The 19,857-nt window shown below is 61.0% G+C and overlaps 3 protein-coding genes across 3 annotated transcripts; 1 reads left to right on the plus strand and 2 right to left on the minus strand.

Moving 5' to 3' along the window:
- Window positions 1-1,129: 1,129 nt before the first annotated feature.
- On the minus strand, window positions 1,130-4,092 carry OAZ1 (ornithine decarboxylase antizyme 1). Its single transcript, XM_069497882.1, is given in 6 exon segments — window positions 1,130-1,461; window positions 1,545-1,630; window positions 1,911-2,083; window positions 2,258-2,344; window positions 2,346-2,403; window positions 3,885-4,092. Coding segments are annotated over 6 exon segments (684 nt in total). The 5' UTR covers window positions 4,031-4,092; the 3' UTR covers window positions 1,130-1,327.
- Window positions 4,093-11,953: 7,861 nt separating this feature from the next.
- JSRP1 (junctional sarcoplasmic reticulum protein 1) lies at window positions 11,954-16,326 on the plus strand. Its single transcript, XM_069491832.1, has 8 exons — window positions 11,954-12,055; window positions 12,467-12,637; window positions 13,555-13,690; window positions 14,085-14,122; window positions 14,254-14,374; window positions 14,761-14,937; window positions 15,668-15,759; window positions 15,862-16,326. The coding sequence occupies exons 1-8, from the start codon at window positions 11,954-11,956 to the stop codon at window positions 16,324-16,326; spliced, it is 1,302 nt and encodes a 433-aa protein (XP_069347933.1).
- Window positions 16,327-16,670: 344 nt separating this feature from the next.
- Window positions 16,671-19,244, minus strand: AMH (anti-Mullerian hormone). Its single transcript, XM_069497892.1, has 5 exons — window positions 18,833-19,244; window positions 18,175-18,317; window positions 17,864-17,972; window positions 17,619-17,778; window positions 16,671-17,529 (listed from the first exon to the last, which is right to left on the minus strand). Exons 1-5 carry the CDS (start codon window positions 19,242-19,244, stop codon window positions 16,671-16,673), a joined length of 1,683 nt encoding a protein of 560 aa, XP_069353993.1.
- Window positions 19,245-19,857: the final 613 nt, after the last annotated feature.

A 19,857-nucleotide genomic window follows, 5' to 3' on the forward strand; every position in this document is an offset into this window, starting at 1 on the left:
GATGCTTTCTGGCCGCCAGGCCTTTGCCCACGTTACCTTTCCTCCGCTCCGCTTCAGACTCCTATTCATCCCTCAACATCTGGGCTTCAAAGCCCTTTCCCTGTATTTGCATCGCCCAAACGGGCTGAGAGCGTTTGTCCGGCCCTGTCTTCACAGCCGACCCCACCGTCGCTCAGATGCCTGGATGTCTCACTCCTCCAGGTCTGCCCCACCCTCCAGCTTCCCCCTCCTGTAGAAGGGCCCCTTTCCCGTCAGTCCCAGCCAAGGCCCGGCTGGGCGGCGCTCCCGGATGCGGCCGGCAGGTGGCACTGCGGCCACGCGGACCTTAGCGGGGGCGGGCCCGGAAGTGACTGTCCAGTAGGCCCCGCCCGGCGCCCGGAGCTCTCGGCCCGGCCTCACCGCACGACCCGGGTGGCCCTTCGCCTCCGCGGTGCCTCGGGCTTGCCCCACCCCTGCCCAGGTGACACCCCCCCAGGGAGGGTTCCTGTCCCCAGCACTGCGCTGCGAGGCGCCCCCAGGAGCGACTGGGGGACACGGGGCCCCACAGGCACACCCTACCCAGCCTCTGCACGCGCGCCCCAGCTGGGAAAGTCCGCGCCGGGACACCGGACGCCCTGGAGGACCCAGCAGACCGGAGGTGGGGCGTAAGAGCCAGTAGGGACCTGGCGAGCCCGGCCACACCCCCAGCCGCCCCCAGAGCTTCCAGGGTGGGACAGAAAGCAAGGCTTGAGGGGCCCGAATGAGGGCAGCTCTGACAGCAGAGCGCTGTGGCCCTGGCCTAGGCCACAGGCCCACTTTCCTCTCCGGAGACAGGTGCCTGCAGGTGTGGTCAGACCCTCCACCCCTCCAGGGAGCCCCTCCCAGTCCCCAGCAACATCACCAGCAACGCGGTCTTGGAGGTGTGATCACTTTATTTGGATGTTTGAGTAGAAGGGTAGATTAATACCGATCTTTCCAAGTTAAGAGACCTAAGACTGTTTCCAAAAGACTTCAAATAAGAAACTTTTCAAAGTACAAGGATAATCTGAATCATCTTAAACCAGCAATAAAAAAGTAAAATATAAATTTTTATTTAGAATTAAAGCAAATACTTCAGTATCACAAACACAATATTAAACTTCAAGAAATATACCGCTAATTTGGAGTGAGCATTTATTTGCACAATTACAACATGCGACAAACCCAGAAGAGATGAACGAGTCTGACATTTCCACCCCCAGCGCAGCAGCGGCCACCCCACCCCGCGGTGACACCAGGGGCTGCCAGGGAGGAGAGCTCCTGCCTCCAGCCCCATCTCTAGAGCGGGGCGCAGGCCACGCCGCTGCTGCTACTCCTCCTCGCCTGAGGACTCTTTCTCGAACGTGTAGGCCATGAAGCAAGCGTCGGGTCTCTTGGGGACGAGGGGATGCCCCGGTCTCACAATCTCAAAGCCCAGAAAGCTGAAGGTGCGAAGCAGCGCGGCTGTGGGATACAGGGCGTTACACCAGGGTCCGGCAGGCCCACCCCCTCCTTCCCCAGGACCAGGAGGGGACGGTGGCACCTACCTCTGTCTTCTCGATTCTTGTGGAAGCAGATGAAGACGTGGTCGGCGCGGAGCTGTTCCTCGGCAAACTCAAGGAGAACTGCAAAACTGAGCCGGCCCTCAGCACACCCCGCCGGGCCGGCCCCCCCCACACTCCCCGGGCCTTATTCACACTGAGCAGGGCTTCTCGTCTGGAGTGGGGACGCCCCAGCACTGCGGGGTGATGAGCCCTTCCCTGCCCAACCCGGCTCTCACCCCACCGACCGTGGCAACAGGAAAGGCTCCCACAGGTTGCACGGCGTCCCCCAAGGAGCAGGGCTCCTGGGGGTGCAGTGTTTAAAACGGGAGCCCCCTCCCCACAACGCAGCGGCGGTGGCAGCCCCCTCACCTGTCTTTGCTCCCCTCGGGCAGCGCGCCGCCCGGGATCTCGATGTACAGGCTGTCACCGCGCAGCACTGCCCTCCAGGTGATGTGTTTGGCGTCCGTGAGCCTGGACTGGACGTTAAGAATCCTCGTCTTGTTGTTAGACGTTAGTTCCTCTGTTACATTCAGCCGATTATCCTGCGGGAAGACACGTCCCAATCTTGCAGTTTGGAAAAGGCAGAAAAACACGAAGACCACCCAGCAGTGTCATAGTGGGGGGCCAAGGGGGGCTGGGGCGCAGGGCAGGTGGGGGTCCCACTGAAGCTACCTGCCAGCAGCAGGTGCACAGGAATGCGTCGCGCGGATACTCACGGAGTACAGTAAGTTAGCTGAAAGACTGTGATCCCGCTGGCTATTCCCTCGCCCACCTGGGATCTTCAGGGGTGGGTGAGGGACATCAGGAGCACCACCGAGGCCCCGGACCCAGGTTACTACAGCAACTGAGTGAGACCCTGGAACTGCAGGAAGTGGCCATCACAACGCGGCCAGCTAAGAGGTAGCCCCGGGGGCTGTCCACCCGCTCAGCCTCGGCCGGGGTCCACTGCCCACCGCCCACCGCCCACCGCCCTGCAGGACCCGGCCCTGCCAAACGTGGGGCATTGCGGGCGCGGCTCCACCCCCACCCCACGGCGAAAAGCAAAAGACGCTAAGATGCTGGCCGCACTCCGCCGGGCCACCTCAAGGTAGGCAGTCTCTTCAAGAACCAGCCCCTCCAGTTTCATTTCCCCTTTCTAACTCGGGCTCCGCAGCTTCTCCTTTTGCACGTCGCCGCAGCGAGAGTCCCAAGCCTGGCTCCGGCTCAGCCACCAGCCTTTCCAGAGAAACCCCCGGCCCAGGCCCTGCGTCATTAAAACACCGGGGGGGCGCGGCCCCCGGCTCCTAACTTGGCCAGGCGCAGCGCTCGCTCCGGCCGCCCCCCCACCCCCACCCCCACCCCGGCCCGGGCCTCCCGGTTGCGTCATCTCGGCAGACGCGCCCAGCGCCCCGGGGAAGATTTTCACAATCGCGCAGCCGACAGCGCCAGCAGCCATTTGCCGCGCGGCGTAAACAGGCCCCAGAGTCGCCTCCATTTTGCTGCCACCCGGGCCCCGCCGGCAGGTGCCACTGCGCGCGGGCTCAGGCTCCGGTCCCCACCGACGCCCACCTCGGGCCGAGACGCCCCTCGGGGAGACGCGGCCACGACGCTGCGAGCCACACCACCACCACCAGCACATCGGGCCAGCGACCCCGCGACGGGTCGACACGCGCGCTCCGGGGCGCTGTCCGGCCGGCGGTCACGCGAGGAAAAGCCGCGGGCACCGTCTACGTGGGCGGCCAAGTCGCGCGTCCTCTGGGGCCTGGGTAACCACGGCGGCTCGCTGAAAACCGAGCCCACAAGGAAGGTCGCGTCCGGGGGCCGCGTCGCGGAGCCGGGAGGCCGCGTTCAAGTTGGTCCACCCGGGAAGAGCTCGCGGCTCCTGCAGCCAACGCTCGTCGCCGGCGACATAAAAGTGCAGATTCATGGGCCCTGCGGGCCCCGCTCGGCCTCGGGCCAGCTGTCCGACAGCGACCCCGCCCCCACCTGTTTTCTGCATCCTGCGTCCCCCAAATCTGACTGGACTCCGCGACCCTGCCCAAAATCCGACTCATCTGTGCCCCTCCCCACCTGACCCCCGACCCCACGCCCCTCTCCCAATCCAATCCCCCAGCCCGTGCCCCCAGCCACGCAAGTCTGTCCAACATCAGTTTCCCTTTCTGCGCCCCCCAAAACCTGACACCCCTAGTTTGCCGCCAGGCCTTGGGGGGACCTCGGGACCGGCCCCGCCCCCGGGGCGCCCGTGGCCTTGAGAAAGGGGCGGATCTCGCGCTCCCAGGACGGATCTGGCGCCCCGAGGCCGGCCCCCCGCGGGCTTGCGCGGCCGGCGCTTCTGGAAGCTTCGGGCGGGGGCGGGGCGCTCACTTCTCGCTGCTGCGGCCGCCGCGGCTATGGAGGCCAAGGAGCGGCATGGTCAGGCTAGCGTGGACGGTGGCGCTGGGTTTATCCCCCTCCTTTTCTCTGGCGAAGCAGTGGCTGTTGAGGATCCGCTGCAGGGAGGATTTCACCATCCGGCCGCTGGGGTCCGAAACCAGGAAAACCTCCGCTGCGCCTCTCCGCGCCGCCGCCGCTGCTCGCCGTTCACAAAATGGCGCCGCCGCCACCGCCCGCTTTTATAGACATCGCGTTCTGGCCACGCCCCCCACGCCGCCGGGAGCGCGGCCGCACAAGGGGGCAGAGCCTCAGGGCCTCCAGGAAACCCAAGCTCTCCCTCCCATCCAGGCGTCTGATTGGTGGAGGGGGAGGGGATCAGGAGCAGGGACGCGCAGGTGATTGGTCAGTATACCTCGAACCTCGCCCCTGCCGGGGAGGACACTCTGCGGGCGCTCGGGGGGCGGAGCTACTGTGGCGCCGGGTACGCGCCGCGCCCGCCCCACGCCGCCCCGCCCCCACAGCCAGGCTTCGGGGCGGGGGCGTAGCGCTGGGGTCGGGTTTTTTAGGGGTCTGGCGGTGTCCTCGTTTCCGTCATCGTGCCTGTCGCCCTCACTAGGGTCCCTTCATCCCGCGGGACCCCCTCCCCGGGCGGCTTGAGGCGACAAAGGCCCTCGGGTATTGGGAGGAGGTTGTCCCACCACACCCATACCCCGATAGAAAATTATTTTCTGTAATAACCTTGTAATAATCGGTACTAATTATAGTTCTTTTAATTCTTTTAAGTTTTAAAACAGGTTACATTTACAAAAAAAGAACTTTCAATGTTAAAGATATTCAAATCTAGTTTAATAAAATATTTCATGTTAAATTTAGACTTAGACAAAAATTTTGCTCTTCGCAGATAAAGCCAGAAAGATTTTTCCTGTGAGAACTAAAATTTGCCCACCAGTGAAAAAGCATTACTCCTGGGAGTTAAAATTCAGAAACACATTTCACATATAAACTAAAATCTGGATCTCCCAAGCAAAAATATTATTCCTCTTGCAGTTATGTTGGGTTGGGTAAACTATTTCGTGTGTGAACTAAAATTTGGACTCATCCACTTACTTGTTTCCTTGTCTGTAGAATCTCAGGCTCTCATCTGATTTTGAATCTGCTGTGTTGGTTTGAGTTAGAGACACAAACTTTCCCGAAAGGGACCTTTGATGATCAGGAATAATTACAAACCCACAGAGACTTACTCTGCCATGGGTGGGGCTGTGTCCCACGTGTCTCCAAATTCCCTTCCACGTGGACTGCGATATTTATTAAAATATATCTTTAAAAAAAAGCCTAAATTGAAGCTTCCCTGTACACATTATTAAGACTCAAGGCAAACTGTATTGAGTACAGATGTTAGGCCAACCAGAGAACTTTTCCAGGGAAGGTATATCTTAGGAGTGGCAGCTCATGGGGATAATAAAAACCAAATGGGGTGTTTGGCGAACTTTATAGTTGTTTTAAATTTTCCTGCAGAGGGTGCAGGCCTTCACTGCGAGGGGCCACTCCCGCCAGCCGCTGCAGGGAGGATCCAGTGTCCTCCTTGGCAGGAGGATTCACATCTTTGTTATTATTTAGGCTGTTTCTTGAGGCCAGGAGATCAGGTTTCAAAATCTGTTTTTTGACCTCTTGGTAGTTACCCAGGGCTTGCACAGGCGATTCTGGGGCAAGAGTCCAGAATGCAGACCTGCCAATGGCTGGCCCCTGGTCACCGGGTCACGCTGTGTTTACCCCCAGAACTCAAGCCAGGAAGTGGGGGAAGTCGCCACTGCCCCCCCAGCACGGTGGGTGCCAGGCCGTCTGGCCCTGAGCCAATGCAGAGCCTGGTCTAGTGGGGTGTCCAAGAGCTTCTGGCCTGCTGGGCTGTCTCCAGGGGAGGGGGGACATCTGGGCCACACCCAGGCCTGCGTGGGCCACATGGAACCAGCAGAGGCCTGGAGCCGAGATGTGGGGCGGGCAGGGCTCCTTCCTCATTGGCAGGTCTTGCGGGGCCACTGGGCAGAACGGGCTTTAATTTGGAAGCATCGTGGGTGGAAAGAAAAAAATAAAAAGAATTTCTTGGTAAAAACAAACCAGAGCAGGAGCAGCTTGCAAGAAAGTCGGGCTGGCGGAAAAGTCAGGTGTGTGTGTGTGGTGTTGGGGGGGTGGTTTCAAAGGAAGTTTCTGCAGGGGTCTCGGGGCGTCTGAGGGATCTCAGCTCTGGGCAGGGTTGTGGGGGCACTTTCCTGCCACCTCCACAGACTACAAATCCTGCAGCCAGACCCAAAACTCTTTGGAGATTTCACAGGGCACCCAAAGGCTGTCTGTCGTGGTCCCTGAGTGTTCACTATGCGGTGTTGACACAGAAATTCATTCCCACTGTTGACATTCAGGCCTGGGTCACTCTCTGGGGTGGGGCCGTCCTGGACACTGCAGGTGCTGAGCAGTGTCCCTGCCCCCACCCACCCCATGCCAGGAGCTCCCCAGTCGTGGCAACCACAGATGTCCCCAGACATAACCAAGTCCAGGGGAGCTTTGTCTGTTCCTACCGGGACAGTTCACCTCCCCTCTGTGTCTAACTCTGGTGGCCGCCTTCAGATGCTGTGAGACTATTTGAAGGGGAAAACCCCAACCTCACATGGCCTCGCTGGAGCTCAGCATGGGCAAAGGTGTCCTGCCAGCCCAGCCTTGCTGGGGACCCACAGAGACATGGGATCTGGTGGGAAGTGAGAGGCCCCCAGACAGCAGGGAGGGAAAGAGGCGTATCAGGGAGGGCTTCTTGGAGGTGGTGACAGTTGAACAGCCTGAGAGGGACAGCAGATAGGGGGGTGCGCGTCAAGAACAGAGGACCTATGGCTGGGCGCAGTGGCTCACCCCTGTAATCCCAGCACTTGGGGAGCCCAAGCTGGGAGGATCACTTGAAGCCAGGAGTTTGAGACCAGCCAGGGCAACATAGCAAGACCCCATCTCTACAAATATATATATTTTTTAAATTAGCAAAGAAGGAAGAAGGATTGAGCCTTCGCTTGGTGTCATCTTCAAGCCTGCCTCTGCCTCCTGGTCACGAGTCTCTAAAACAAGAAGTCAGAAGGCCTTTGGGCTCTTCTGAGCGAACAGTATGAAAAAAAGGAAGTAACCAAGAATCGACCATTTCTAATACGCATCAAGCCGCCAGCGATGAAATCAGGCCCGATGGAGGCTGTGAACGGCTGGAATTTGGCCACAAATTCACAGGGGCATCTGCTGCCCGGCGATAAGACCCAGGACCCAGAATCGTGCTTGCAGCCTTGAGACCAGCTGTGCAAACATGCACACAACAGCCTTGGCGAAGCCTGGGCCCAGATGACGGGCTTATCTTGGGCAGGTGGCTGTTTCTCACTTCACGTTGCTTATGTTTGTTAGGTTGATGCTCCCCACTAGACTGTCATTATTTTTCTTACATTTGCCTGCTATTTTATTTTTTCTAAGTGTATGAAAATACATGGGATGCAGGTGCAGTCTTGTTACATGCATAGTGGTCTAGGCTGGGCTTTTACGGTATCCATCGCCCCAATAATATACATTGTCCCCATTAGCCAATTCTCGTCCTCCATCCCCGCCTTCATTATTTTATTTTGCAGTATTTCCAGTGTTTTTACAAAGGTCTCATTCTAGAACACAAGACGATTCCCAGGCCGAATGCCTGAACAAAATCGTGCAGCTCTGAACGTTTCCTGTTCACTTTCCCAGGCCTCTGTTTGCACGAAGTTTTTTTTTGTTTGTTTGTTTTTTGTGTGTTTTTTTCTTTTTTCTTTTTTTTTTTTTTTTTTGAGATGGGGGTCTCGCTCTGTCGCACAGGCTGGAGTGCAGTGGCATCATCATAGCTCACTGCAGCCTCCTCCTAAGGAGGCTGAGGCAGGAAGATCACTCCAGCCCAGAAGTTGGAGGCTGCAGTGAGCTACGATGACACCATTGCATTTTACCCGGGGTGACAGAGTGAGAGACCCTGTATGAAAAAAAAAAAAAAAAGGTGTGTTGCCTTAAAAAGGGACGAGGCTCTGACACAGGCCACAGCGTGGAGGGACCCTGAGGACATCGTGCTCAGTGAGAGACGCCAGACACAGAAGGACACATCCTGTGTGATTCCACTCACAGGAGGTCCCTGGAGTCGTCAGATCCACAGAGACAGGAAGTAGGACGGTGGGTGCCGGGGGCTGGGGAGGGGGCGGGGAGTGAGTGTTTCATGGGGACAGAGCGTCAGTTTGGGAAGATGAGAAAGTTCTGGAAGTGGAGAGTGGTGATGGCTGCACCACAGTGTGAATGTGCTTAATAATACTGAACTGTAGACTTAAAAATTAAGATTGTAAATTTTGTTATGTATCTTTTACTACAATAAAAAAATTAAAATTAAAACACCCCTGCAAACCAGGGAAGGATTATTTCTTGCTCTCCCTCTGTGACCTTGTTGGCTGATGGGGGCACTGCCTGTCGCCCCTGCCATCTTTTCTTTTTTTTTTTTTTGAGACAGAGTCTCACTCTGTTGCCCAGGCTAGAGTGAGTGCCGTGGCGTCAGCCTAGCTCACAGCAACCTCAAACTCTTGGGCTCAAGCAATCCTCCTGTCTCAGCCTCCCGAGTAGCTGGGATGACAGGCAAGTGCCACCATGCCCGGATAATATTTTCTATATATTTTTAGTTGTCCAGCTAATTTATTTCTTTCTATTTTTAGTAGAGACGGGGGTCTCACTCTTGCTCAGGCTGGTCTCGAACTCCTGACCTCGAGCAATCCTCCCACCTCGGCCTCCCAGAGTGCTAGGATTACAGGTGTGAGCCACTGCGCCCGGCCCACTCCTGCCATCTTGAATGTCATTATAGCAGAGAGAGGAGGACCATAGAAGGTCTCACTTCTCCTATTAAAAGACCCAGCCTGGGAGTCACCCCAGGAACGGGGACACTTTTCCCTGAGGACAAGGAGGCTATAGACACCCAAAAGAGATTGGGGTGCTGCCCTTGCAGGGACAGGGAAGGCGGCCACCCACACCCCCTGCCCGACACTCCCCAGAGTTCTCAGGCACGTCAATGGCGAGTCCCAAGGCCCCCTGGGGATTTCCCATGGGGGTGTTTTGTCTTCTAGGGGCCGGAAGGGCCCTGCCATGGCTAGCTGTGGCCAGGCATCCACGACAGAGATGGCAGTGGTGGCCATTTCCAGGATCCAGGCACCCGCCCAACCGCTTGGCATAATTCTCACAATAAGCCCACGATCTGGGGTCTCCGTTATGTTTCCATTTTACAGGAAGGGAAACTGAGGCACAGCCAGGAAGCGGCAAAGCAGCAAGGGTTCGACTCTGGGCAGTGGACATCCAGAGCTGACGCTCTCAGATGCCACCGCCTCTTACAAAATTGACATCAGGGAAAAATCTAGAACGATCTCTGACAACAGATCTGGAGAGAGGATTAGTGGGGGCAGAGGGAAAGCTTCTGCTCCCTCGGAACCCGCCCATCTCGCCACCGCAGACCGGGACGTGGTGAGGTTATGGGTGGGCACAGTGTCCACGCCAGGCAGAGTGTGTCCGGTGATGCCCCATTCTGGTGGCCCAGGAGGGGGGCGGGAGGAAGAAGCTTGGGTAGATGATGTCATAGGTGGCCTCTGTTTTGCTATTTCGCTCCTGCCCTGGGAGAAATGAGTTTGCATATTTTAGTTTCTTCTCTCATTAGCTGAATGTCAACATCACCAAATGACCCACACCAGGGACCTTCTGTTGATAAGGTTTGGGACCTGCCCAGGCCCCGGGGAGGGGAGAACTTGCTGCAGCAGGGCCTGCCTGGAATCCCTCAGGCTCTTTCAAAACAAAGCCTGCAGAGAAGTCTCTCCAAAGCCCCACGTTCGAGTCCAGGCTTTGCTTCTGGGAGAGCTGAGCCTCCCAGGACAGGCGTCCAAAGGAAGAAACTGCAGTCCTGGGAACGGAAAAATGCCATCAGCCAGGGATATGCAAATCAAAGCCACAATGAGGTCACACCACTTCACAGCCACTAGGCTGGCCATCAAACAAACACACAAATTGGAAAATGATAAGTGTTCGATGTGGAAAAAGTGGAACCCTCCTATGCTGCGGGTGGGAGAGTAAAATGGTGTGGCCACTTTGGAAAACAGTCTGGTAGCTTCTTGAAACATTAAATAGCACCATAAAAGGAAGCCCTGTCCCCATCAGCAGTCACTCCCATCCCCTCCCCAGCCCCTGGTGACCACGAATCCACGTCCTGTCTCTGTGGATCCGCCTGTTCTGGACATCATATAAATGGAGTCACACCCTGTGTGTCCTTCTGTGTCTGGCTTCTCTCACTGAGCATCATGTCCTCAGGGTCCATCCACGCTGTGGCCTGTGTCAGAGCCTCGTCTGTTTTTGTGGCTGAGTGATGTTCCAGTGTCTGGATGGACCACGTTGTGTGTGTCCACTCATGTGTTGGTGGACACTTGGGTTGTTCCCGCTCTCGTGCTGCTCTGAACGTGGGTGTGCAAACGCCTGTTTGATTCTCTGCCTTCAATCCCCTCGAGGAAGTACCCAGGAATGGAATTTCTGCCTCATATGGTCCGTCTGTGTTTAGCTTTTTGAGGAATTGCCAAGCCATAATACACTTTAAAGAGACAGAAAAAAAATCTACGTTACCAAACAAGATGTTCAGACCTTCAGGAAGGATGATCGCTCAGTTTTATAAAAATAAATATGTAACTAATAATAAAATTAACAGTTACGAAAACAAACGCCAGAGGGAAGAAGAAAACACCAAACTATTCCACAGTGGCTGTTACTGCTTGGTGAGATGACAGGTGTTAAAAAGTTTTTGGTTTTTTTTTTTCCAATTTGTCTGCATTTTCTAAATGTGCATGTTTGGCGTGTGTGGAAAGGAAGGAACTAGAGCTGTTTTTGCATCGGGTACAAGAGGGGACAGGGAAGCCTGTGCCTTCGCTATGCGGGTGGGCTGGTTTGTCGGGTTTCTTGGTGGCTGTATTTGCTCAAGATTTTTAACGGTGGTGACTCACCGCTAAGATCCACTTCCTTGTTCCCCTCGGCGCTCCCAAAGGGGCCCACGGTTTCCAGCGGGGGCACAAACATCTGGGTACAGGCCTGGGAATGCACCCTTGGGGGTTGAGAAGAAGCCTGAACCCCCCCAGAAAAGGGGTGCTGGGTTTCTCTGCAAAGCCACATGGGCAGAATGAAGTTTCAGGGTGTGTGGCCACACAATGGGGTGCTTAAAACAACAGGAGTTTTTCCTGTCGCTGTCCTGGAGGCCAGAAGGCCAAAATCTACGCCTCTGCACATCCAGAGGCTGCAGGGGAGGGTCCTCCCGTCTCTCCCAGCTTCCGGGGGCTCCAGGTGTCCCTTGGTTTGTGGCCACATCACTCTAGCCTCTGCCTCCGCCTCCACGTGGTTTCTGCTGTGTCTCTAAGTGACGCTGTGTCTCTTCTCATGAGGACACCACCCGTTGCATTACAGCCCACCCTACTCTAGTCCGACCTCATCTCGACTAGTTCCATCTACAAAGACCCCATTCTCAAATACGATCACTTTCTGGGGTCCCAGGGGTTGGGACTTGGACATGTGTTTTGGAGACACGATTCCACCCATAACAGGGGGAGCAGGGTGCGGAAGGATGACCCCTCCAGGTCCACCTGGCATAGAGGGCTCGGGTGAGCTGTGGGGGTGCCCGGTGGTGCGGAGGGAGATGTTGCTCAGCTGAGTAGGGCATGGACTAGGGAGCCCCCGACATTGGGGGGACACAAGGCGAGGTTCCAGCCACTCTCTCCCAACTCCCCAGGAATGATGTGGCTTCTGCGGCGGCCTTCGCCCTGCAGTCTTGGCTTCCTTGCTCAAAGTGATCTCGTAAAATGTACGGGGGTGTCTCCCTCTCAGAAGAACCCCATGTCCGAGGTGTGGACACCCCCTATCCGGGAGGCAGAGATGAAACACTCGAGCCATCCCCAAGGGCGGGCTGGGCTAAGAAGGGGGTGGGAAGGGAAGACGGTGATTGGCTGTGGGGAACCCGGGCACCCCACCTGCATCAGGTGATGTCGCCTGGGTACTCGGTGTCCCCGATAGGGTGTGAGGAGAAGGAGCTTCACCTCTGGGTGTTGGTCCCCAAACTGTGTTTGGTGACTGATCCAACCAAGGTAGCGGCATGTGAACAGGTAGACTGATGAAAAACCATGTGCAGAGGCAGCCCGCGGCTATCGGGTGGTCACATAGTGAGCATTAACTCACTTCCACCCCGCCACCATCCTGGGAGGCAGTGGCCCCACTTTCTAGATGAGGAAACAGGTCTCTGGGCTCATCTGCCAGCACAGCCCGGATTCCAGGCAGCTCTTTTGGGGCAGGTGTGTGGGACGCCATCTCCTCCAGGGAGCCCTCCCTGCTGCCACTGGGTTCTGCCAGCCACCGGTTAGGGTCCCCTTCGTCCCTGTGAGCTACTGCTGAGCCCCCAATGGGGAGAGAGGAGGAGACTCCCTGGCCTGACAGTGGCTCTGGGCTGATATAGGGGTGGGGTCTCCCCTCCAGGCTAATGCCCTGCCCTCCTCCAATAGCAGGTGGGTGGGGGACTCCCTGGCCATGACCTCGTGCCAGCCCCACCCCCCTGCTCCGAGGCCATGCTGATTGGCCTACGCGGCTGTGTCCGGCCACCTGTTGCTGTCTGTCTTGTGGCCACCCTCCCCATACTTCATCCCGGCCACAAGTCTCAGCGCAGCGGCTGGTGGGTAAGCGGGGCTGGGGGTGGCCTGGGCAGTGGTATGGGTCCCCCAGGTCTGGGAGGGTGTCGCCAAGGTCCATAGGGGTCCTCATCTCCTGTGGCTGCCCCCCATACACACACACACCAAGGAGGCGCACACCAGGTTCCCCTGCCCATGGGGCCCCTCCCCCACTCCATGATCCAGGCCCCTTCCCTGCTTTGGAGCCCCAGGGATGGGGACACTTTACTGCCAGCAGCTGGAGGCCACGGGGACCCCAAAAAACAGGGTCTGACTTGAAGCTCATGCAGCCTTCAGCCAACGCCTGGTCTCCCGCCTCAGTTTCCTTATCTGGCACATGGGAAAGAGCCAGGCTGGACCTGGCCGCCAGGGCTTGTGCTTCTAGAGTCACAGGGTCAGGCAGGGGGTCCGGGTGCCAGGAATAGCAAGTCGGGATGGTGTGGAGGGAGACCCCGTGGGAGCAAAGGCCTGGGAGGGGCTGTGCCACCCGTTGGCCTGTCCCGCTGGCCTTGGGCACCAGATAAAAATAGTCCCTGGTCTCAGAGAACATGAGCCGACGCGGGGCTAAGGGTTCTGTTTTAGGCTGCATCTTTGACACACTGCTGTGTGACCTTGAGTGGGCTCCAGCCTTCTCTGGGCCCCAGTGGCCTTTGCTGCTGTGCTCATGGGTGTTGAGAGAGGCTGGGCTCTAGGGCGGGGTCCCAAGGCAGGCATGTGGGGCCAGGGAGGGTGCTCCGGGAGGGCCGCGGGGCCAGGCCTGGTGTGAGGATGAATTTGTCAAGTGAAGGGTGCCCCAGGCCGAGAACAAGGACCAGGACATAGGAGTGCAGAGGCTGGTGAACGTGTGTCCACAGAGCCCGCAGGTCAGGCCCAGGCCGAGGCAGGGGCTCAAGGATATGCGAGACCCCTTTTCCCACCTCGCCCAGGTGCTCTGGACCTGCAGCGCTCTGGCCATCTCCATGGCAACCAGAGGCTGGGAGGAGCTGGATGGAGGCCTGGGCAGTTGCCAGGCCGATGAGGACCTCTCTGCGCTGGCTGAGCCCCCGGACAACAGGGCTGGAGGTACCGCCGGGCGCTGGCGGGATGACGCCCATCCCCAGTGGTGCTGTTGAGCCAGGTGGCTCAGCTTCAGAGACCAGCGTACAGTCTCCATATTGGACTGGCTTGAACTGTGCTCCCTCCCCACTTCCAACCCGAGGCCCCTATTTCTGCCCCAGGGGTCTGTAAAGTGTCCCCGAGGAATGCAGGTGCTGGTCCACACATGCCCGGGCTAGAGTCCCACCTTGCCACTGAAGCCATATTCGCCCTGGGCAAGGCTGTCTCTGAGCCCATCTGCTTTCCTGCTTGTGACGTGGGAACAATCACCCACACCCACCCAGCAGTGCCGGGGAGAGAGGGTAGGATTGGCCTGGGGGGTCCCTGCCACCCTGACTCTCCCCTCTGTTCCCACCAACAGTGACACCCAGGCTGGCCAACCCCAGCAGCTGGCCCCACGTGAGTAGCAGGGCCCTCTGGGTTTCAGCCTGAGCCAGGGACACGCAGGTCAAGGGCGGTGGGTTTCTAAAGCCCATGGGAAGGGTCTGGGGCTGGAAGGAAACACCCAGAACATCTTGTGATTCTCACAGGACTCTCAGGAGCCCATGGCTGAAGGTGGCGGTGCAGATACCAGGCCCAAGAAGATAGAAAAGGAGCCTGTGGCCAACGGGGCCCCAGGATCGGGGAAGGAGAGGCTAAAACCTGGAGCAAGTGGGTTTGCAGGGGGCGTGGGTGAGGTGGGCATGGGACAGCATGGGGCAGGTCCCTGGGCCTGAGTTCTTGGATCTGGAGGTGTGAGTGGGGCATGCGGCCAGGGCTTCTGCCTGGGTGGCATCCATGAGTGGCAGGCAGAGACGAAGTGGGCTGGGAGCCTCCACTAATGCGTGAAGACAGCAGCTAAGGTGCCCTAAGCTCCAGCAAGTTATCTTCCAGGAGTCTCTGAGCGTCCATGGGAAGCTGCCCAGGGCCACACAGCCATGTAGGGTGGGGCTGGGTTCAGGACGCAGGTCACCCCTTGCTCCCTGCGCCTGCGGTGGGCGGTGGGCACGGGCTGCTCGGACCGGTGGCCAGAGCGCAGCCCACACTTGCCCCCGCAGCCCCTCGGAGCGCCCCTGCGCGCAAGAAGGCGCAGGCAGCGCCTCCCCCGCAGCCGCCGCCGCCGCCGCCCCCGGCCCTGAGCGAGGAGCTGCCCTGGGGAGACGTGACGCTCAACAAGTGCCTGGTGCTGGCCTCGCTGGTGGCGCTGCTGGGCTCGGCTTTCCAGCTGTGCCGCGGTGAGCTGGGCTCCCCAGAGGCGGGGCGGGGTTGGGGTCGACCTGAGCGCCCGCCCACCTCTCCAGGGAAGGGCCAGAAGGGCCCGGGCTGGGAGCCTTCTCTCCAGGCAGGGTCTTGTGCGCCCCGGTAGCCAGGCCTGCGTCCCTCCCTAGAGCTTTGCGCATCTCCCCTTAAGCCACCGGCCTAGCGCCCCTCTCACCCCAGGATGGGCCTTGTGCGGGGACCTCCCTTCCCGCGCCCCCACCTTGTGCACTCCCTCCGTAGGGATGGACCTGGTGCGCCCCATGGTCAGGCCTGTGGCCCCCACTGTGGACCTCGCAGGGGCTCTTCCCCTTCTAGGGTGCGCCCTGTGCACCCCTGTCCCACGTCAGCCGGCTTTCGCCTCCCCACGGACCTTGTGCAAAGTTTTCCATATTGTTCCGCGGCCTGCCTTGTCCGCTAAGGACACCTAGTGAGCGCCCCCAGGGCAGGCCTGCGTCCCTTCCTTGTTGGGACGCTCCTACAACCCGCGGAGAAAGAATGACCAATCCTTTTGTGCCTGGAAAAAGGACGGTTCCGAGGGAAGCGGGTCTCTCGGAGCGATCCGGACCAGCCAGCCTCCGCGCACCCGGTGGCGCGCGCCGCTCGCTCCATCTGTCCCGGGGAGGCGGGCTCTAGGCGCGAGGGAGGGATGGACGGTATGGTCGTTCCCTCCGCCCTGGATGACTCGTCCTGACCCTATCCCCCTAGACGCCGTGGTTGGAGAGGTGGCCGCCCCCGCGCCTGCCCCTGAGTCGTGGGTCCCGCCAATCTCAGCCCAGAAAGAAACACAGTCACCCCGGGTAAGCGCTTCCTCCCAGTGACAGCGGGCCTTCATGGGGGTTAGGGGCCAGACCTCGGGGAAGGTGGGTGCTGACACCAGGACCGCGCTGTCTGCTTTGCAGCCTAAGCCCACGGCCTGGGCACCCCCATCCGGGCCGCCTGCGCCCCAGGTGAAGCCAGAGGACAAGCCCGAGATTCCCGGGACTCGAGAGGCCGCAAAGAAGGAAGAGGGGGAAGCCGGGGAGGCAACTGGGGAGGACCGCGCGCCCCTCGCAGACCCAGGTCCCAAGAAAAGGCCGAAGAAGGCGGAGAGGCCGAGAAGGGCGGAGAGAAAGGAGGAGAGGAAGGCGGAGAGGCCGCGGAAGGAGGAGAGGCCGAGGAAGGAGAGACCGCGGGCAGCCAGGGAGCCCCGGGAAGCCGAGCCCCGGAGCTGGGAGGCTCGCGAAGGGGGCCGTCGGCCGTGGGCGCGGGACTCCAGGGACGCGGAGCCCAGGAAGAGGCAGGCCTGGGCCTCCCCGCGGCGCCCCGACGAGCAGGACCGGCCCCCGGGCCGCCACAAGCACCGCGCAGGCAAGGGGCGGGACTGAGCCGGCTTGGGTCCGCGCACGAGTCCCGGGACGCCTTCTCGACGCCCCGCGGCTCCAGCGAAATAAAAGCGAGTGCTGCGGCCGCCGCGTCGCCTGCTCCTTTGCGCCTGGACCCCGGAGCCACACGCGGGGCCTGAATGAGGGTGTCGGGGTGCTTCCGACAGGGAAAGAGGCAGCGGGAGTGCGCCGAGAGTGCCCGTAGGGGGCCTCACGGGCTCCTGAACACGCACGGACACTCCAGCCGGGTGCTTGGTGGCCTTTATTGGGGCGATGCCTGGGGTCCGAATAAATATGGGAAGGGGCGCGCCGAGCCCCTCAGGGACAGCGGTCCGCATGGCGCGCGCTCACCGGCATCCGCACTCGGTGGCCACCATGTTGGGCACGTGGTGCGCGCTGATGCGCTCCTCCGACAGGCTGATGAGGAGCTTGCCCGCGTAGGCGGTGGGCACACAGCAGGGCGGGCGCGCCAGAGTGGCCCCGCGCGCCTGCATCTTGAGCAGCAGAACCACATGGTTGCCGTAGCGCGGGTTGCGGTCGGACTGCGGCCAGCCGCACGCGCCCTGGCAGTTGTTGGCCTGGTACGTCTCCGGGATGAGCACCGAGCGCTCGGCGCGGAGGTCTACGCTCAGCTCGCGCAGCGCGCACGGCCCGTCGGCCGTGGTCGTCCCCGCGCTGCGCTGCGCCCGCCCCGGCCCGCGCAGGTCCCGCCCGCGCCACTCTGCTCGCAGCCCCTGCAGCGCCTTTAAGAGCAGCAGCGCGCGCAGCGGGCCGCCTGGGCCGCCGGGGTCCCCCGGGCACAGCGCGAGCAGGCGCGCCAGCAGCGGGGCCACGGCCGGTGGCAGGCCCGGGAGGCCGCGCAGCTCGGCGGCTGCCGCTTGCAGCTCGGCAGCCACACGGCGCGCCAGGCTCTCGGCCCACGGCCCCGACGCGGGGCCCTGTGGCGGCGCGGGGTCCCCGGCGCTGGCCGCGGCGGGCGGTAGCAGCAACAGCAGCGGCTCTTCGCCGTCGAGCAGCCGCTCCAGTGCCGCGGGGTCCGACAGGTTGACCAGGTCCTGCGGGAAGCTGGCCAGCACGCCCGGGTCCAGGGCCAGGTGCCGCGCCGAGGCCGGGGCCGGGGAGCCCCGCAGCGCCCGCACCAGGCGCGTGAGCGTCTCTAGGAAGGGGTCGACGCTGGGCGGCGGCTCCTCGGGCTCCCGGGACGGCCTGAAACCCGCAGTGAGGAGAGTTGAGAGCGGGCGCCAGGCAGCGCCGCTCCCGCCGCCCCAGGCCCCCCAATCCCCGCCTGCGCGCACCTGGGCGGCGGGAAGGGCATAGTGTCTAGCTGGCCGTGCGCGGGCTGCGGCGCGGGCTGGGACCGCGGCAACAGGAGCAGGGCGGGGGTCATCCGCGTGAAGCAGTGGGGGTCGTCGCCGAACAGCAGCGCCTGCAGCTGGGCCGTATTCAGGGGGGCACCTGCGGCGGGCGGGCGCCGGGCTGGCTCAGGCGCTGGGGCCCTGGGCAGCCGGCCCGACGCCCAGCCCCTCTCCGCGGACCTTACCGTCTTCGCGGGGCCTCAGCGTCAGGGCGAGCCCGGAACCGCTCCAGGCCCCCGCCGGGCGGTCCAGGACCAGCGCCAGGTACCGGGTGTCCCGAGACGGGCAGAGGCTCTGCAGGATGGCCCCGGCCCGGCTGGGTGGGGTGGCAGCAGCGACTTGCCCAGCCCTGCTGTCCATCCCTTGCTCCCACCACCCCTCCAAATCCCAGACTTGACTCACCCCTCCTGTGAAGCGCCCACCTTTTAAGAAACCCACACCCCCTCCCCTGCAACGTGAGGACTCCCGGGGCCCAGGGCCTGCACCTCCCTGGTACCTGGGCGCCCAGCAGCCCAGCCCCAGTGACAGTGACCTCGGGGCCGTGCCCCGGATACAACACCAGCAGCGCCAGCTCTGGGGGGCTGGCTCCTCCAGGTGGGGGTTCCTGGAACCTCAGCGAGGGTGTCGGCTCCCAGGTCACTGCAGCCAGGACAAGGGGACAGCTGAACCACTGAGGCCCGAGCCTCTCCCCTATCTGTCCTGCAGGGAGAGCCCCCACCCCAGCCAGGAGCCTTTGGGATCCATTCTTGCCGCCCTGAACCTTGAAGGGAGGGACACTGGCAGCCCCCCTCTGCTGCCTCCTGCAGCCTGGAAGGAGTGACCGGTGGACGGTGGCAATGTCAGGGTTGGGGTGGGGGTTCTCAGGGGGGCAGTCTGCCTGGGGTGTGTGTGTGTGAAACTCTGGAGTTCTGGTGGCCACACACCTTTGGACTCTCTGTGGGTGGGGTGAGTGATACCTTCCCTGGGCACTGTGGGGGGGGGGGCGGGTCTGAGAGCGGGACATTGGGGACTTGACCCCAGACAGGAAGATAGCAGTGCCCACCTCCCAGGCCATGGACTGTGGGGGTGGGGCTGCCCAGCACCCAGTCTCCCTTGGGAGGACCCCAGCTGCCTTAAAGGATGCAGGTGGTGCTGCCTTCTGGGCCCCCACCTACCTTCCTCCAGGCGCAGGATCAGCAGCTGCTGCCCCTGTGGCGCCCCCAGCCAGGCCCCCAGGCGCTGCAGGAAGGGCAGAGTGGCCTGCTTGTCGCTGGGGCTGCAGACTCCAAAGGTGGCCAGGTCTCGGAGTCCCCAGTGAGCCCGCTGCACAGCCCCCAGGAAGGCCTGCTCGTAGCTACTTAGGGATCCTGCCACCCGTAGCAGGGCACTGCTGTGGTTGCCACCCCCATCCAGGGTCACCAAGCACAGTGGGTCCTGCAGGCTGCCTGCTGGCCAGTCCCAGTCTTCCTGAAAGATGAGACCCCCTGTGCTGGCAGCTGGCTCCTTTGTTTGCGGGGTCTCAGCCACCAGTAGAGCCCCCATGGCCAGCAGCAGCACAGCCAGGTGAGGGAGAGGCAGGCCCCACATCCTGGGAGCTGCCAGGGCCGCGCTGCCTGGGCTTAAATGGGCCCAGCCGAGGGCAGGATGTTTGTGCGGGAGGGTAGGCCCTATCTCCTCTGTGTGACCTTGGTGGACAATGCCCAGCATCCCGGAGCCCAGGCCCGAGCGATCTTCTCAAAGGGCCTTTTCTGTGCAGGCCAGCAGCCTATCTCCCCTCTCAGCCTGAGGGATGTGTCAAACCCTGTCCTTGAGGAGCTCTCCCCTCTGGAGGGCTGGGAACCAGAGCAGGGAGTGAGTGGCAGGGGCGGCCAGACTAGACAGCGGCGGGTCTGGGCAGGGGTGGTGCTGGGAGCGTAGAGACCAGATGTCCTGTGTTCTGGCCCATGGGTGGGTGGGCCTGGAGGAGGATGGCCCCAAACTCAGCTTGGTCTCCCCACCCCTGGGGGGCTGCCTAGAGACCCCAAAGGACAGTGAGGAGTCTTTGCTCTTCCCCTCCCCAAGGATTGGCCCCCAGACCCACTCCTGTCAGGTCTGTCCTCCACATGGTGGCCTCTAGGGACCAGCTGTCGCCTGAGCCACCCACAAGTGTCTCCTGGGGGGCTGCAGCGTCCCCCTAGTCAGTCCGGGCCCTGAGCTGCCC

This window comes from Eulemur rufifrons, chromosome 2, assembly GCF_041146395.1.
Source record: "Eulemur rufifrons isolate Redbay chromosome 2, OSU_ERuf_1, whole genome shotgun sequence".
NCBI classification, from domain to species: domain Eukaryota; kingdom Metazoa; phylum Chordata; class Mammalia; order Primates; family Lemuridae; genus Eulemur; species Eulemur rufifrons.

Excerpts from the sequence above, each read along its gene's own strand:
- AMH (XM_069497892.1), bottom strand. The coding sequence starts at position 19,244 with ATGTGGGGCCTGCCTCTCCCTCACCTGGCTGTGCTGCTGCTGGCCATG. Across the intron at positions 18,318-18,832 it reads GATCCTGCGCCTGGAGGAAG|TGACCTGGGAGCCGACACCC; the intron begins GTAGGTGGGGGC and ends TCCTGGCTGCAG. Across the intron at positions 17,530-17,618 it reads ATGCCCTTCCCGCCGCCCAG|GCCGTCCCGGGAGCCCGAGG; the intron begins GTGCGCGCAGGC and ends TGCGGGTTTCAG.
- JSRP1 (XM_069491832.1), top strand. The coding sequence starts at position 11,954 with ATGTCGCCTGGGTACTCGGTGTCCCCGATAGGGTGTGAGGAGAAGGAG. Across the intron at positions 12,056-12,466 it reads TGGTGACTGATCCAACCAAG|CAGGTGGGTGGGGGACTCCC; the intron begins GTAGCGGCATGT and ends CTCCTCCAATAG. Across the intron at positions 12,638-13,554 it reads CTCAGCGCAGCGGCTGGTGG|GTGCTCTGGACCTGCAGCGC; the intron begins GTAAGCGGGGCT and ends CACCTCGCCCAG.